General features: G+C 45.6%; 1 protein-coding gene across 3 annotated transcripts in view; it reads left to right on the forward strand.

Annotated features, from left to right (window-relative positions):
* Positions 1–12,133: 12,133 nt before the first annotated feature.
* The window catches only part of CLIC6 (chloride intracellular channel 6), a 33,260-nt gene continuing 26,928 nt past the window's right edge, over positions 12,134–18,465 (forward strand). Inside the window, exons 1-7 of one of the 3 annotated variants that reach the window (XM_074903517.1) lie at positions 12,134–12,729; positions 12,901–13,047; positions 13,111–13,155; positions 13,192–13,275; positions 13,468–13,548; positions 13,648–13,842; positions 13,999–14,400. In XM_074903517.1, coding sequence (XP_074759618.1) covers positions 12,247–12,729; positions 12,901–13,047; positions 13,111–13,155; positions 13,192–13,275; positions 13,468–13,548; positions 13,648–13,842; positions 13,999–14,400 — 1,437 coding nt within the window. In that variant the 5' untranslated portion in view covers positions 12,134–12,246. Of the gene's footprint in view, positions 14,401–18,465 lie in introns of all 3 variants that reach the window. The other 2 variants (XM_074903507.1, XM_074903498.1) reach the window with 2 other exon arrangements.

Below are 18,465 nucleotides of genomic sequence, written 5' to 3' on the forward strand. Positions count from 1 at the left end.
CTGAGGGGCTAATCCTATTCTCATTTCCAGTTACAAGAAACTTCTCAAAGACATCAATGAAGAGACAGTTGTAATTTATAATATAGTTCAGAGTCCCAGGCCTTACTTAGAAAGCATAGTGATCTTGTCATCAGGGGTCATCTATCCAGAGACTGGAAAAAAAAGTTTAATTTCTTAATGTCTGGTATTCCAGATCACAGGTTTTTAACCGTATTTTTGTAGCTAACACATGTTATTGTGCACTTGGAAAACTACTGTGCCAAATATGGGAGTGGATTTTGTCACCAGACTATAAACATACTGATACAGGCTATGACAGGTCACTTCTGATACAGCAGATATTTTCAATGGTGTTCAAAGTAAGATGCTCTTACTCTTTTCTTCCAAAATACAGCAACATGAAAATCTAAACTAGGTGAAAACCTAATTCTGACAGTTGTGAATGCTGTACTGCCTACTCATCTGCACTGTGCAAAGTTTACAGCAGAGGCAGCAGCCCTTGAGATACCACTGTTACCTTATCTTAGGTTAGAACTGCTGACCTTTTTTTCCAACAGATTAAAGACTTTAAACTGATGAATTACTGGTCTTAGTCAATTTTAATGAGAACTTGCAGGCTACGACAAGAAGGAGGAAAATACCACATGAAGAGATAACAGTCTTCCTTCTCCCTCCTCTTCTGTTAGTTTTTTCAGACTCTCTAATCTGATCTGAAGCATTTAAGCCTTTTTCAGAGTTAAGCTCTCATTTTAGATACAGGATATTTTCATGATCGGTTGTTCTGAGGTACATAAATCTGTATGTTCTCACCCTAGTTTTCACAAAAATTCATACAAACAGTATATTAAAAGTCACATATATGAACAAGCTGAAACTTTTTAATGCTAAATTAGCATTAAAACCTCCAAACAATCTTAACACCATTTTTCTTAGAGTTGCTTCTTGACAGGAGCAGTGACACTTGCCTCTTTGAGAAGAAGCTAGCTGTCTATGTTCTCTGCATCAAGAGCTCTAGCCCCCTAAAGAAATCCCACCTGAGGAATCTGAGTGGAAATCTGCTGTTACATATATTTAAAAATTTAAAGTCAAGAAGCAAAACCTGCTGACAACAAATTACTCTAATTGCAGCCTGCCATCTTAACTGTTATGAAAGCCATTGAAAAATATTCATCTACCCACAGCTGGTCTAATGGCATAAGCCACCCTCAACTGGTTATTGTAACTCAGGTGTCAGATTTGTGTGTGAAAATAAGGTATTACTTGTATTTGTATCATAACAGCTCCTAAAGCTCAACTGAGATCATTATCACATCCTATCAAGTGCTGCAGTACTCCACAAAGGGCCTATCTGCCCTGAGCTTAAAAGTTCAGACAACCACCACCACCACCGCATTAATTTAGTCATAGACTTAGAAGAAAAATTAAACCTGACTCTCCCTTATCTTAGGGTTTAATGACAGATCGATCATTTCTTTTTGTTATATATGAACAGAATGCAAAGTATGCTTTGACAGAAGAGCTGGAGAAAAAATATATCTTCACCCTCAACATTCAGGTTTGGGGACAGAGAGTATCTTTCAGTGTAAGTGACAATGATTAACATTAATGTTTTCTTTACACACGGGAATAAAAGATTCCTGGGGTAATTAGCTAAATGCACACTAGAACAGTGCCATTCAAATGTTTTACGCAACACACACTACCATCTAGTGGTAGAAGGAAAAGCACGATCTCAAAAGAGCTACTTTTAATTACACGGATCTGCAACAAAAATCCTCACTACTCAAGTGAAAAGTAGCTAACCAGAACGAAAAAAAAAAAAAAACAAAACCAAACAATCCCACAAAAAACCTATACAGAACTTGATTATAACTAAATAGAAAATGTTTGGAGAAAGAATAAACATGTGGCCCTATAGGTAACTCTTTCCTAAACACTCATTTAAACCAATGGTTTATTTAATATTCCTCAGAATAGATTTTCATCGCACCTATGTAATGGCTACACATGGGCTGATATAGTTAGAAGTTTAAACACGTGGGACTGGTATCAGTGACAATACTTCAGAAGACTTGAGTTTTTTACTGCATAGAAGCCTATTCACAAGACTGTACTGCAACAATTCCTTGGCTGTAGACTTTAAAAAAGATATGCATATATTAACATTGAAGATTAATTTTGGCTATCAATAACACAGTTTTAATTAAAATAAATTTAAGTTACTCCCATATACTGCAAATACAAAAGCACATCCTCAGTTGCTTCCTTTCATTGACACTGAAATCTTTGTACTATCAGTTATTTGCATATATATGCAACAGAAAATCTTGATTTCTTAAACCTGAACCAAATAATCACCTAGATTACAATAATGAATGTCGAACACAGACTTAAAAGCTCAAAGCAACCCAACCATCCAGTTGAATCTAAAAGATGATCAAAAGAACTCAGTCCCATACTCACACTTCACCCACAGTCAGTCATGGCAACCAGTGTATGATACGGCATTTTAGATATTTCTCTTCTTAGATTATACAAACTTCATAAAAGCCTGACTGGTTCAGCAACACTGACTTGTGGGGATCTTCTTCATCAACAAGATTCAAGGAAGGGGTTCTTAGAGTCCCGTGTGGGAGGGCATACCTTAAGCATGCCCGTCACTTTTCAATTCAGTTCTTTTGTTGGAGGGGAAATGCCCACCCCTGATTCCTTCCCAGAGCCAGGAGGGTCTTTCCACACAGTGGTGGCACCTTCACAGGCTACCCAAAGAGCTTTACCTTCCACATCTCCTCCAGCCATCCTGAAGGCCTTCTTTTCTGGGAGGTTTCACTAAAAATTCTACTTAGTAAAGTCTTCATTTTACCTCTTTCAAGTGCTTATTATTTGCCAGGCAGCCTCTCTGAGTTAATTTCTCACAGATAAGCTTGTTCCCCTCAAAACAGCCTCCCACAGACAGAGAGAGGTCTGACTCTCTTTAAAGCAAGCCTATCATCTTAAAGTGAATATATAAAGCACACAAAATTTCACTTGTTTAAGTTCAGCTTGAGCAAAGCACATGCCCCCAAAAGAAAATAGATAAAAAGAAAATTCCCAGCCTTATTGAACAGTTTGTTCTCATGTTGTTGTTAAAGTTATATTTTGTTCCTAGCTTAAATTTGCCTGGTTCTCACAGATAGCCATTTGTTCTTGTTATGTTTTTCTCCACTGTAATAAAGTCTCCTGATGTTTAATGCTTTATGTTGGAGTCCCTCCTCACTATTCTTATTGTTCAGCTAAGCAGATCCAGTCCTGCAAATCTCTCAGGAGTGTTTTTCCTCTCAAAACTGCTGAAAGTGGTTTCATGCCTGGTCATACTTCCCATAATGTTCCCTTTCCTTCCCTTGACTAATCCAGATATCCTAAGGGATTCCCTTTTCACGCTATCGTCACCCTTGCCCTCCAAGGGTTGGATGCCATACAGTGTTACTTGCTAAGCTCCCGCAATAACTCTGCAGCATCATGCCCCCACCCTGCCTTTCCTCCTGGATGCCTGCAATCTTAACATCTGCTTGCTCAGCTCGGCCTCTGTCCACCGATAGCTGCAGCAATCACAGTAACCAGGTGTCCTGAGTGCACTTACTCCAGTTTGATAGCCTTCCTCAAGCCTTACCAAGGCAAACATACATCTTAAAACACCATTACCACAGGTTTAATTTTTTTGTTGGCTTAGAACAATTTGTATAGATCACTTTTCTGTATTTTTGGTCTTTGTAGCCAACAGCATTCAAGGAATTGCTACAGCCTGTATTATATCAATCATCTACATTAGCTATTTCCAGCTGTATTGACTGAAAGTATCTCATGACTTTGCTCTCATTAACAGCACAACCTAAAGGGTGGTTTCTGATAGCAATTTGGTGCGCTGCATTTGCCAGTACAATACACCCTCCTCTCTTTTTTTTTTTCTTCTTTAACTTGTGCAGACCGATCATCTTCTTCTCAAAGCCACAGTAGTGAGAATGAGAAAGAAGATAGCCTCTATGTCCCATATTGTGTAGATGGCTCTTTTGTAGAAGGACCTGGCATGCACATGAGAGATGGGATTAGTTAGAGTGTTTTTCAGAAGAACTGCTAGTATTTGGGAGAGCAGTTGTCCCAGGACAGAGAAGAAACATACAAATAAAATGCTGTTAAATAGAATAAATACAGTGAAGATAAGGTTTCTTTACCTTGGTATTGGTAGGAGGCTAAAGAAAAGTCTTGATGTGCAGAAGCTAAGCATTGTTAAGGAGTCTTTAAAGTGGTAGGTAATGTACAAAGCTTATGTATCTGATTCAGATCAGTTGCTTTGTTAAATGCCTATCAGCACAATCTCTTCTCTTTTACACTTATCTCCCCCTTCTCTCATGGTTTGCTATGCTCCTACCCTGCCGCTGTTCTCAGTTAGATGGTTAAGTTGTTCTGGAATGTGTCTTCCTATGTTTGCATTGTGCCTGGCAGGGTTGGACTCCCAAGGTCACGGCCACCTTTGGATGCCACCCCAGATCTTACAATGATACGCTTTTCATTATAGTCATGCAGCAGGTTACCATGTGCCTCTTACTGATTTTTAAACTACGCTCTGGTAAGTCAGCTCCTAAATTAGTAGAAAAGAGTAATACATAATAGAGGTAGAAGAGCCATTTATTTCAGGAGCAATCAGTAATAAGCCTGGTTACTGATTTACCATAGAGCTCATTTACAAGTCCTGTAGAATAAATGGGTTTTGTCAGTAGGCACTTCTGAAAAGGAACAATAAATATCATATAATTTCAACAAAAACTGTGTCAAAGGTGTTAATAGAAAGAGTGTGGTTGGGTTGCTAATCCTGAGGAAAAGAAAGAAGGAACAATAAAAGAAAATTAAAAGGAAAATAAAAATAAAAGAAAATTAAAAGGAAAATAAAAATAAAAAATTAAAAAGAAAAAAAATTTAAAAAGATTGTGGCATAACCTGCATGCAAATAAAATGATATGACCATCAGGGAAAAATGGACCTGGGCCCATACAGAACAAACTGTCTGTAATTCTATCCCAAGGCAGATGGTGCTTGCGTTTTTCTACATTTTTCTCCCCCTTTATCATCTCTTCTAGAGAATTATGCACCAAAACCAGCTTCATTAAACACCCCCTCAAAAAAAGAAAAAAAAAAAAGTCAACTCCATAGATGTTACAGGAATTCTACGTTCAAATTAAGCAAAAGGAAAGTAGGACCAAAGAGACCTCTGGAGATCACCTATTCCAGCTGCTCACTACAAGGCTGCAAAATCATCAATTCCTTCACTGATAATATGAAAAGCTACTTTCAAGGCTATTATTACAGCGTATAAAAATATTTCCGAAAATTCTGCAGAAGTGAAAGCTGTATATTAATTTATAGAGAACTACATAGAGATGTGATCTTTTTCTAATGAATTGGGTAATTTATCAATCAATCTGCAAATACTGCAACACTGGTAGTAAAAGACAAATGAGCACTGTACCTCTGGATTACATGTGTAACTTCTGTATCAGCTAGGTATTAACTCAAATAATTTTATGACTATTTAGAACTATTCTAAGTTTTACTCCCAAAATCTATAATTATCTTAAAAGCTACAATAATTTTAGAAGTTCTTTTAGTTTTGCAAAGAATTGTATTAAAAGCCAAGTTCAAGTAGAAATGGCACAGAATGTGACTCTGCTTCACATGGGAAAATAAAAAGCTCTTAAGAAATGTGAAAGGTAAACTGAAATTTAAAACAAACAGGAGTATGAAAAAGGTCAAATGATCTGTGATTAGGCATTATATTTTAAGAAACTATTTCAAGATGCAACAGGCACAGTAAGACAGAAAATTAATTTAAAATAAATGACAGTTTAATATAATAGGAATTAAAATATTAGAGAAGTTCAAGAAAATCTAGACACTTTATTAAAAGTGAAGAAAATCTCTTGGACCTTAGCAAAAGCTTTGAGTTATTTCCAGGTTCCACAGTAAAATTCTCTGATGGATCTAATTAGGACTTCATATATAATTTTGTAAATCAGGTCAATGTGAGAAAAGCAGCATTTATAACACAGAAAACATGAAACACTTTATGTAGTTTATCCATTTAGGTTTTACTATATATATATGTCTTGGACACTTTGCAAAACAAGTAAAGTCATGTTCTCTTCATCAAAAATCTTATATTTTAAGGACTAGTTTTCAGATGCCTTAAGCAGATGAAATTCAGCTGAAGTTGGAGCAGTTCATCATGTTTCAAAACTCACACCCCAAATGCAGTGACACAGTGTGTCAGAAAATGGAGGGTGGCAGGAACGATGAGGATGACAATAATGAAATCACAGTTACTTAATAGGACCCAGATCCTTGCAAAGACTCTTAGCTTTAAACATATCAGTAATCCTATTGAATCATGTGCAAATCAAGATGCTCCTTTAAATAGTGTTGTGTGCATGCCCTTCCCTAAGCAATGGTGCTTGAGGTAGGGGACAGGAATAACTGAAAGGCATTTGGAAGTGATGGAGAAGAGGGAGTTCAGTGAAGTTAAGTTTATAGGGGGTTTCCCAAGCAGAATCAAAAGCCTGGGCAAAGACCTGGAGTTGTCCAAAATGAGAGCAGGTCCAGAGTTCAAGCTAGACACACTGTTAATAGCAAAGTGAGAGCTGAGCTGGCCTTATTTAGCTAGCAAACAATAAGAGGCTCCAGGACAATCATCAGACTTTCTAGGACCTTGATGCTTCTGGGGCATGTTCAAAGTTAATTCCAAACCACTATTTTATTGAATTAGATATCATACTTAGCAATAAAAAACTACATATAAGGTCTGTTTGTTATCTCGTCTGTGGCACATGGAGAACATTATTTCTTCCTTCAGATAGTACTTCTTATCGAAAAGAAAAGTAAAAGATAAAAATAGGAAAGTCAAATACTCTTTTGGAGAATGAACAGATTTTAAGTACTTAAAAGAAATAGTAAGCAGGACAGTGTTCATTTTTTTAAAGCTTTGTTATTGGTAATTCTTCATTTTTTTTAACACACTGCAGAATGATTCATTCAGAATTTAAGTACAGGCTACTTTGGTGCCTGCAACTTTGTGGGATGCTGAGAATTTGGGGAACTGAGTAACAAACAGAAGGAAGAGAGGGACTGGTGGTATCTGGCAAGAAGGTGCACTTACTCTTTCTCTCTGCTTTTTCAGTCTTGCTTAGAGGTAGCTTGGCTTTCTGTGCTTCCTAGCCCAGCAACCAAGGCTTTTTTTCCCCTTGCATGTCTACATCCCTACCTTCTTCCCAAGCAGACTGCCTCAAAGCAGATGGGAAGGGAGCCGATTGCCCCTAATCAGCTTAGTGCTGGGAAGCTCAGAACACTAAATACAGATGGCATCACCCTCCAACATGCAGCATGCCTCTGCAATTTTCAACAAGGCATCTCTCCCTCTTCATTTTGTTTGTGCAGACTGAACACCCTCTCAGCCATGAAGCAGTAGAATGCCACACTGACTTCTTGACAGAACTTTAAGAAACCAGGGACAAACACAGCAAACATACATGTATTCTGAAAGTGGTAAAAATTATAGTCCTCCAATACCATTTTTTCACTTGCAACTTTGTCTTTTCCATAGTTGAAATAGCATATTTTAAATAGCAGAATACAGCTGGCTTACATACAAATATTAATACAGTTTTGGGTTTCTTTTTTTCTGATCACAGAGGGCTGGGTAGGCAGTCATATTTTTTAATAGGATAATGTTTTATACCACAAGTAATTTGTCAAAATTCCAGTTAAACCACCAGCTGCAATAAAAATAATGCAGAAAAAGTAATTGGGCGTTGACACACAATTTGCTGATTGTCCATTTTCACATTTCAGTCTGTAAAGGAATCACCTGGGACAGGATTCATCTCATATGAGCTTAGTTATGTCCAGCACAGACGTCATCCCCCTGAGCCAGTCACCTGCAGGTCCTTGTACAATCAGTGCAGAGAAGTAGTCGATTTTCTGTCAAGGACCATCTGGTCTGCTTTAGACATCTACCTCAGGATGAGAAGAATCATTTCACTGCTCACTAGATCTCTGTTGGCTCTAGTATCTGCAGACATGCAGTTTCTACCTGTCTACGTTTACTCTGATAAATTCTTCCCTCTATCCCATGGTGGGGAACCCAATAAATGCCACCTGATTTCTGGAGGCTCTGTTCACCCCTATTTCCCACTGAGTTCAGTACAAATTACTCAGCATCTGGCAGAAACAAGGAGAATTCAGACCATGTGCAGGCAGCTTTTGAGCTGAGGATATGTATCTTCACTTCTGAAATGTGACAAACCCCAGGAAAAGCAGACACACGTGCTTGATGAAACAGCACAACTTCAGCCAGAGCAGGCAGCAGGGAATAGGCAGCACAGGCTTCTGTGGAAGGCAGCGGCCAGCACAGGGAGGCAAAACCCCCTTGTTGACTCTGTTACCCCAGTTCACAACATTAAATATTTGACACGTGTATTTGGCACTGCACAGGACTGTGAACTAGAGTCGCAGAGGCATGAACAAATACCTCCGCCTGCTCCCTTTGTGGTGGGACTGACATTTTTTCCTTCCCTTGAGCTGCAAAAACTACAACCTCTATACAATCAGGGAAGAAAAAGAAGTTACAATAATACAGGTAAGTATAGCCTAACTGATAACCCCCAGGGATATAACTTGTTTGCTAACAAGCTATAAAGGGATCTTCGTGTTGTCCACTAATGTCTAACATCTGTGATATTTAATTACCTGCACTCATCTTTTAAATGAAGAAGGTGTGCAGTAATCCTTCCTGAAGCTGAACTGAGAAAATATTTATTAGCTGAAGGTCTATTTTAGAAACAGATGGGGTGTAAAGAGCTTGAAGGTAGTGTACAGGAGGAGCGTGGAGCAGGAAAGATTGTTAAGTAACTGAGATATTGAGTGTTGAATGCAGAGAGCACAGAACAACAGATTTTCAAAGTTCTGGGATTTCACTGGGACAGATCTAATTTTAATGTTGTATTTCCAAAGCTGCCTTTGTGAAACTATCATGCTGGAGAGTGACAAGAAACAATGTTGGGCTGACTGGCCAGTTCTCCTCTGAGCTGTGCCCACCCTGTCCCTCTTTACTCTGTCCCCTGGCTCTCCGACTTCCTACTTTGCCTTTCTTGCTTGCACAAAGACTTGATGGCATAAGCACCAGCAGGGCAACCCGCTAGAGCAGCAACATTAACTCAGCATTATTGCTAGGTCTCAGTTCCAGCAGAACTAGAAGAAAACCACAGCAAGATCTGTTACAAACTGCTCAGTCAGTGCCCCATAAAAATGGTAACTATCAAACTCTATACCTTAAACTCGTCTCTATCCTACAGAGGTAATTAACAACTTGGCTCTATCAGCTGTTAGTCCTTTTCTGCTCTGCCTTTGTCAGGCTTCCATCAGTATTTAAAGAACTAATCTTTTGTTACGCTTAAACATTGCCCAGTGTTAATAATCAGGCAGTGTTTATCACTGAAAGCTTTTTTTTTTGCCAGCCTTAAAATCCTCACTTGTTTTGTACTAAGAGGTAGAGAGCAGGGAATAGTCAAATAAAAACAGGATACCGGTGTTAATGAATAAGCTCTGCAATGAGTAAGTATAGGTGAGAGACAATCATCTCTCATGTAGTTCCATCAGATCAGCAGGATGCAAGTCCCATGTCAAACTCACAACCTGAGCAAAACCTGAAACTAATACCAAAAGAGGTATTTAGAGAAGTGGTGCAGATCCAAGGGACAGATGAAAGGAGGAATGCTCCAGAACGGACAGCTCCTGTGAGCCAGAGGCGGCAGTGCTGCACGGGGCTGCAGAGGGAGGGAACGCGACTGTCAGGCCCATCAGTCACCAAAGCTGAGCAAAGCTGAGCTCATGGGGACTGGGAACAGGAGAGGGCTTCTCAAGGGGTGTGGCCAAGAACAATATTCATACAAACATAGCCAGTTGACTTCAGTAGTTGTGTCGATAACCTGCAACCATTTCTCCTGAGAAATTCCCACCACTTTTATGCTATGGATATTGCTCTGCTATTCCTTCCCACTGTGGAAACCTAAGGTGAGCCTTCCTTCCAGCCAGTGTTCTATTCACCACTGGACAGGAGACAACGTGGCAGTGCTGGTGGATGGTCTGCATGGCTGAAGACTGTTCTGTCTCATATCTGACAGCTTTGTAAGATGGGACTTGTATGGCTTCTTGGCCAGCTTTCAGGCCAAGGGTTAGGAACCCTTCAGCAAGGGTTAGGACAAGTAAACCAAGAGATGACTGATGTGTCATCCTACTGATGTCAGAACCCCAAGACAGAAGTGAAATAATTTAACTTACAACTGGTCCAGCTGCAAGACCTCCATTGCCAGATGCTGAGCCTCCATTCCTAAACCTTCAAGAAACACCCCTTCTGAGCATGACTGCCCCTGTTCTTTCTTCTCACTGGCAATGACCTCTGGGCAAGCATAAATTCTATGAAAAATATCTGCAGAATAGTATATTTATTTGTCTGTTTATTTTTATCAGAGCAGGTATTTGACCTGAATGATTTATTCTGTATTTCCCATCTCATTGGCTGCATTTTCTCCCTTCCCACCCATTTCAAAACCCTTTGTTCAGTCTGTCCCTGCTCTTTCCACTCTCAAATATAAAAAGGTGGTTTTATATACACATACATTAAACTATTCAACTGCATGGTTTTTAATATGATACCTCACCCCTGTCAGCTATTTTCCATTCAAATAGCATAAGTAGTGCTTTCACATAAATCACTTCTGACAAGAGTGGAACTAGAGCAGGCTGCATCTCCTAAAAAATGACTTCTTGCCTACAAGCAAAACTACTGCACCTTATCCTCATACCAGAACCTGCTGATTGTCCTTTTCTGGGTAAAATGCCTCCATAAGACAGAGGAATTACCAAAAGTGTGAAAAGATGTCTTTTATCTGGAACAGAAGGCGGCCTGCAGGATGAATCTGCAGCTGCCTTACCCAAACTAAAAGTTACCACTTCTTTCACACCAGCTGCCTGCTCTGTGAACAGAAGGCTGTATTTCTCATCACATTTAAATGCAAACTCTTGCAGAGGTGCACAGCACTTGACATGCTCACATGTGAAGGAAAGCTACTTAAAAGTATGCAAATCTATGTTTTTTTACACAGAGTGTTTCAATGTTCCCTCTTACAACTTTTGCAAGTTGATAAGGATACATTTTCCCTCTTAACAGTGTTTGGTGCAACCCAAAGACAGCTTGGGAATATGTTTGAGATGCTGTGTAGCTGCCGAGATGAGGTATTGGTTCATCTGTATTTTTAAGAAACCGTGCAAGACTGTTGGGGCTCTGCCAGTTTCAGCGCGCCAGCAGTGGTGGGGGTATTAGTGGTTCTCTTCGTAAACCTAGTTTTGGAAAACGGCATCTCTCCTTGTTCCTCTCCTTGTTATGGTGGCCAGCAAGCCCTCAGCCCCTGGGTGGCTGTCAGCCCCACCAGCCAGTGGCCCAGGCTGGTGGCTGGGGAGGGCAGCAGGGCGCCTGGGGGGCTGCGGGAGACAACGCGCCTGAGGCCCTGAGCCGCAGCCACGACGGGAAAAAGCGAGGGCAGAACTGGGGCTCGGGGTCTTTGGGGTGGGAGGCGAGGCCGGGGCAGGGCAGGCAGCAGGTGCTTGCCAGGCATGACCTGCCAGCCCCGGTGGGGCCGCTGGAGGTGGGGGGTGCGGGGGGTGCGGGCTAACTTTCTGGCCACTCTGCAAAGGCTCCAGTCCCTCTGGGCACCTGCAAGCAGGCGGTGGGTCGGGAGGAGATGGCCGAGCGGAGGCCTGGCAGCGCTTGGTGCCACCACGGCCACGCTCTCGCCACCTTCTCCCGTGCCGGCTGCAGCCAAAATCACTGGAAAAGGGATTTAGCGGGGTGTGTGTGTGTGTGTGAGCGAGGGACCCGCTGGTCTTGTCCTGTGCGGGGCAGGCGCGGGAAGAGGAGGAGCGCGGGCACCTGTGGCTGCCGCCCCCACGCACAGACACACACACACAGACACACACACAGACACACACACGCGCGGCCCCGGGGCCGGCCGTGCGCAGGCGCCGCCGTCCGTCCTCTCCCCCCCGCCCCCGTCGGTGCTCGGCGCTGATCCCGGGCGGCGGCGGCTCCGCTGGTCCCCGCTGGTCCCGGCGGCCGGACGCTCCCGCCCGCCGCGCTCTTGGGCAGCGGCCCCGGGGGAGGCCGACATGGCGGAGAGCCCGGGGCGGCCTGGCGCCCCGCCGCCAGAGGGGAGCGACGTCCCGCGGGAAGGAGGCGATGAGGAAGCGGCGGCAGCGGGGGAGCCGCAGCCCGGGGTGTCCCCCGAGGGGGCCGCGGAGTCCCCGCACGGGTCCCCCGCCGGCGAGACGCCGCAGCTGAGCGGGGAGGCGGCGGCTGGACAGGAGGCGGCCGCGGCGGCGGTGCCCCCCGAGGGCACCGGCGGGACAGGGAGCGGCTCCCCCGAGGAGGCGGCGGAGCCCCAGAGCTGGCCGGGCGCGGGGCAGCAGGCTCCGGCGGGGGCTGAGCAGCGAGAGCCCGACGGGGGCGGACCGGGGGGCGAGGGTCTGCCAGGAGGGGAGCCAGTGGCGGCGGCCGCGGGGATAGACGCGCCCGAGGGCTCCTCGCCGGAGGGGGAAGAACCCGAGGATGCGGTAGCCCCAACGGGGACGGAGCCCGAGGAGGCAGCCCCGGCGGGGCCAGAGCCCGAGGGTGCGGCCATGGAACCGACAGGGACGGAATCCAGAGAGGTGGAGGCGGCCCCGGCGGGGACAGACCCCGAGGAGGTAGCGGTGACAGCCCCTGTGGGGACAGACTCCGAGGAGGCGGTGAGGGAGGAAGCCCCGTCTGGGACAGACCCCGAGGAGGTGGCGGGGACAGACCCCGAGGAGGCAGCAGTGACAGCCCCGGTGGGGACAGACCCCGAGGAGGCAGCGGTGACAGCCCCGGTGGGGACAGACTCCGAGGAGGCGGTGAGGGAGGAAGCCCCGTCTGGGACAGACCCCGAGGAGGTGGCGGGGACAGACCCCGAGGAGGCAGCGGTGACAGCCCCGGTGGGGACAGACTCCGAGGAGGCGGTGAGGGAGGAAGCCCCGTCTGGGACAGACCCCGAGGAGGCTGTAGCGACACCCCCGTCTGGGACAGACCCCGGAGAGGTGGCCGGAACAGCCCCGGTGGCGACTGACTCCGAGGAGGCGGTGAGAGAGGAAGCGCCGTCGGGGACAGACCCCGCGGAGGCTGCAGCGACAGCAGACTCGGAGAAGGTGGTGATGGAGGAAGCCCCGTCTGGGACAGACCCCGGAGAGGCGGCGGGGACAGACCCCGAGGAGGCTGCAACGACAGCCCCGTCTGGGACAGACTCCGAAGTGGCGGCGGGGACAGACCCCGCAGAGACTGCAGCAACGGGCTCGTCGGGGACAGATCCCGAGGAGGCTGCGGTGACAGCCCCGGTGGGGACAGATCCCGAGGAAACGGTGAGAGAGGAGGCCCCGTCGGGGACAGACCCCGGAGAAGTGGCGGGGACAGACCCCGAGGAAGCTGCGGCGACAGCCCCGGTGGGGACAGACCCCGAGGAAGCTGCGGCGACAGCCCCGGTGGGGACAGACCCCGAGGACGTTGCGGCTACAGCCCCGGCGGGGACAGACCCCGAGGAGGTGGTGAAGGAGGAAGCCCCGTCTGGGACAGACCCCGAGGAGGCTGCGACGACAGCCCTGGCGGGTACAGAACCCGAAGAGACAGCGGGGACAGATCCAGAGGAGACGGTGAGGGAGGAAGCCCCGTCAGGGACAGACCTGAAAGAGCTGGAGGCGACAGCTCCGCCGGGAACGGACCCCGAAGAGGCCTTGGGGCAGGCAGTCCCAGAGGGGACAGACCCCGAGGAGCCTGCGGCATCAGCCCCGGCGGGACCAGCCCCCGAGGATGCGGTTCTGGAGGCAGCCCCGGCTGGGCCAGCCCCCGAGGAGGCGGCGGCCCCGTCGGGGGGCGAGGTGGCTCCCGAGAGCGGCGGGGAAGCGGAGGTGGCATTGCCGGCCGGAGGGGAGGCCGAGGGCGGAGGGCTGTCGCCGGGTGTCCCCGCCGGCGAGGACGGAGCGGAGTCTCCGGGGGCGGAGCCGGGAGCCGCTGCCCCGGCAGCGGCAGGAGCGGGGAGCGCGGCCCCGAGGGCAGGCGACGGCGGCGCGGCGGCGGCGGGACAGCGCGGCGGGTCCCCGGGCCACGAGGGCAGCGAGTGGGCCACGGCAGGTCGGAGCCTCAACGGTGTGCGGGGCCGGGCGGACAACGAGGAGGACGAGACGGGCTCGCCGGCCGCCCTGGAGGAGGAAGAGGAGGATGAGAAGCAGGAACACGACATCTCCCTCTTCGTCAAGGTAGGGTGTGAGGGGGTGCTGGGGAGACCTGAGTTCGCGACCCTCCCCTACTTCAGGAGCCGCGGGCAGCTCCTGTAATGAGTGACATTTAAATCTGGCAGGCAGAAGTCCGGCCTCGTTAAGGTGATTGGGTTATTAACACCCCAAATAAACTTGCCTATGGCTCCTCATTCCTGTGGCATACGGCAGGCAGGACAGGACAGGACAGGACAGAGCTGCCCGTCCCCTTGGCCCTGGGAGCTGGTGGTACCGCTCAACCCAGAAAGCACAGATCTGACCTGCAAGGTGGTCTCTCCCATAGTTTCCCTGCATGGGCCCTGTGCTGGGTTACCTGAGGTTTCTCTGGGTTTAAATGCGAAGAGTACGAGGGCATTTCGATTTCCCGGGGCTCTGCCTGTGCCCTCCACCCCATGGGGCTGGGACCCAGGACAGGGGTGGGAATGTACCCAGCAGCATCTGTTTGGAATCACTCGCTGTGACTTGTGCTATAAGGAGTTCTCAAAGGATTTTAAGATCTTCAGAGTGCAGTAAGAAGGTCACACATCACAAGAATAATTTAAAATGTGATGCTGGAATTTTCCAGTATGAACTGTGGTTGATATTTAGATAATTGCCCCAAAGTTTGGCAAGGCTAGATTCAGAGAGCCAGTAAACTGCCCAGCAGTGTAGCATCCCTTGTAATTGTACAGTTTGTCTGGGGAGGGACCTTTGAGGTTAGAGGGAAATGGACAAAAAATTGTAATGCTCTTAAAACTACTTTATGGTATTTTGTAGTATAGAGCTTTAGAGCTGCTTTCTAGCCTGTGCCTGGTATCCCACCAAATCGTGGGACTTGGCATGGAAACAGCATCCATCCACACAGACAAAATATCAGATATGAAATTTTTGTGTGTAGAAACCATACCAAGGTGTTTTTCTTCCCGTTTCTCTGACCTCTCGGGACTAAGTAAAGTGCGAAGCAGAGTGGGATATTTTTCTCAGAGTAGATGTAAAACTAAGGAACTAAAACTAGGGAAGCAGAAGGCGTTTGGGACCTTCTCCACTACAAGCTATAACTCCTATGCAAATACTGTACCTCCTGAGCTGGCTGAGGCTGCTTCTGTAGCATCCAGAATTGTCCCTGAAAGAAAAACCCATTGCCAGCCTTCTGTGTGAGGGGGGTGAGAGCTGAAGCAATGTTTATGCCTTGATTTATCCCACCTCAGTGCACACTCCTTTTTTTCAAGTTTGAGTCTCCTTTAAAGTATTGTTACTTGACAAAGGCTGAGGAATGCTCTGAGGCTTACATGTAGTAGTGTCAGATGTGCTGGATGATGCCCTACTGGGAAGATGAGTGATGATAGCGGCTGATGTTGGTGAAAGTTCCCCAGCCATTCCTCAGTTCCAGTAATTCTTTAGCATGCAGACTGGGATGGATTCTGTGGTCTAAAGTCAGCTCTGTGCATCACGTTGGTGTACAGTAGCTGGATGATAACACTGGAGCCAAAATCTGTTTTTATGTCAAACAGCAGGAGCTATTACTGTTGAGCCTGGTAAAAGTGCTTTATGGATTTCTGGCTCACAGATCAACAGTTCCCTTTGCAGGGACACTTTTGTAACTTATTTTATTATTGTTTTATGCTTTTATATCCATCAAGGAATGCTGGAGAGTGGCAGAGGCTAAAGTCATAATGGCTACGTGTACATTATTGCACTTGGGTGCACGCTTTATGGAAGAACGATGTGGCCAAAATTAGAGAGCAGTCTATAATAAGAATAAGAGCGTATGTTGAGACTCTCTAGTCCCCAAATATTAGGATTAAGCATGTTTTTTGAAGATAATTTGTGAATTAATAAAGACAGAAGAAGGAGCATTTTTATGATTGATGTAACATTAGTAACCTAAGAATGCCTAGAAAATAATACAGCTGCTTTTCTAAATGGAGAAGTATTACAAAGCTGGAATATTTTACTTCATCTGGAGCTAGATTTTTTATTTGAGTTTGGTTTAGTTGAGATTAGATTAAGTTTTTTGTTAGAGATTGGCATGAGTTTCTCCAGTTTAATGGAAGAAAAAAAATGCCTACTGGAGAGCTCAACATCTCCCCACTCACCAAAATGTGCCAGGGCAGCCATGCTGCAAAATGAGAAGCTTCCAGGAGAGTTCATGTTCATGCTGCTCTTGCTGTCACCTTGAGAACATACTTGCTACCTTTCTACCCTTCTTTTGGCAGCAGGAAAGGGGCTATAAACAGAGGGGGACTGAAAGTTCTCTGGTGGCTTAAAGCAGGTTTTAAGAGCTCATACATAATACTGTGCTGATGTATTTTGATGGGAAAAAGGATTCCAACGTGGGACAGTGTGAACTCTGGCATTTGGGGATTATTGAATGTTTATGACCACATGTGGTCCACAGACATGGTGCTCCTTCCTGAGCAATTGCTAAAACTCAAGGGTTAAGGAAGTGAGAAAAGGATCCAAAATGAATGCAAATCATTTCCAGCCTAAAACACTTCCCTTCACATGCATGTCTCTAATGCATGTGACCACCCCTCTTATGCTCTGTTATATCACTGTTCTGTGCCTGCCTGTTAGCTCTTCTGTGCTTTTGAGATGTTGACACCCACCTCTACTTTGCCAGTGCTGCTGACCTCTTTCACCGTTCTGCTGCGTTTCTCAGCAAGCACCTTGTGTGCTTCCTCCCATGCACCTGGGGGCTTCCTTGTGCGTGTATTATCCATTAGCTCCCTGACCTTCAAACCTCGATTTAAAACTCTACCCTTCTGTAACACCACTAGAAACTGTGATTAGGCTGTTTACAACACTGAGATGCCCTGTTCCTAATTTCTTTGTCATGCCTATTCATTTCACCTACTTACTGATTTTTGGCTTATTTGTAAATTGTCAAGGTGGGGATTGTCTGCCTGTTCTCTGTGCCTACATGCTCAGTGCTAGAGATAGAAGGTCCGTGTCATGATTTGATAGCGCTATACAAATACAGGGAAATGTTAAAATGAAGTCCTATTAATTAATAAATAGGAGAAGACTCACAAGAAAATCATACAGTAGTAGTGATAGAATGTTTCTCACCATTTCCCTGCTAGGGAACAGAAGCATCACTACCACAAAGAAATTTTTCAGATGTAAGCATATGATGAGCAGTATTTCTTGTTTTTACTGTTGCTGACCGGGCTTGTTTTTAGAGGGTTTGGAATGGTTTTTGTTTGTTTTTTCTGCTTCCTGCTGCTTTGCATTGGTTCTTTTAGTTTTGCATGTATGTATTTGAATACTGTGCATATCGTGTCACCTCATGCCTCCCACAGTGAGGTGCGTGGTAAAATTCCTGCTAGCTTAACAAGCATGGGTACCAGCAATTGGACGATTAAGTTGATCTGGGTTGCTGTGCAGTGCTGTTTAGTTTGAACTCAGACACCCAGGGTATCTTGTACTATCTGAGAGAATCTAGCACTTAGCAGGGTTAGCAGCATCTGTGGAGATAATGTCCTGTCAACCACCAGCTCAATGCTGGCTAGGATACAGTAGGGCATCTCCAAAGACAGCAGACATCTGCGTTTGGGCATCTGTGCCCTTAATGAAGCTGACCTCCATAAGACTCCTTGGCTATTGGCACAAGACCGTATCAGAATTGATTTGAAGGTTTCACTGGGTGCTTATTTGATAGCAATTTTCCCATGAAACAACATGTACTGTGTATTTCCTTTAGATAGTAATACTTTATGTTTCTGTTTTTTCAAAGTCAAATGTTTGCAAAGGTTATCCACATATACTTTCCGATTGGTCTTTGGTAATTCAGCTAAGCGTATCTGGCACCTTGGGTAGGACACCTTGTGGTCTTCTAAGGTCAGTGGTGTTATGTATGTTGGGGTTTTTTCCCCTTCTGTAGCAAAGCCCTTTATTTGTCAGAAAACTTCTGTAAATGTCATAAATTTTAATATTACCATTTCAATACAGTGGAACTCTCACTAAAATTAGTTAGCTAATTTTGAGCAATTAAAACATTTATGTAGGACTTAAGAGTTTATTTCTAAATTAAAAAAACCCCAACCCCCCAAACCTCCAAGGTTA

The sequence above is a fragment of the Athene noctua genome, chromosome 1 (assembly GCF_965140245.1).
Source record: "Athene noctua chromosome 1, bAthNoc1.hap1.1, whole genome shotgun sequence".
In the NCBI taxonomy this organism is placed as follows: Eukaryota; Metazoa; Chordata; class Aves; order Strigiformes; family Strigidae; genus Athene; species Athene noctua.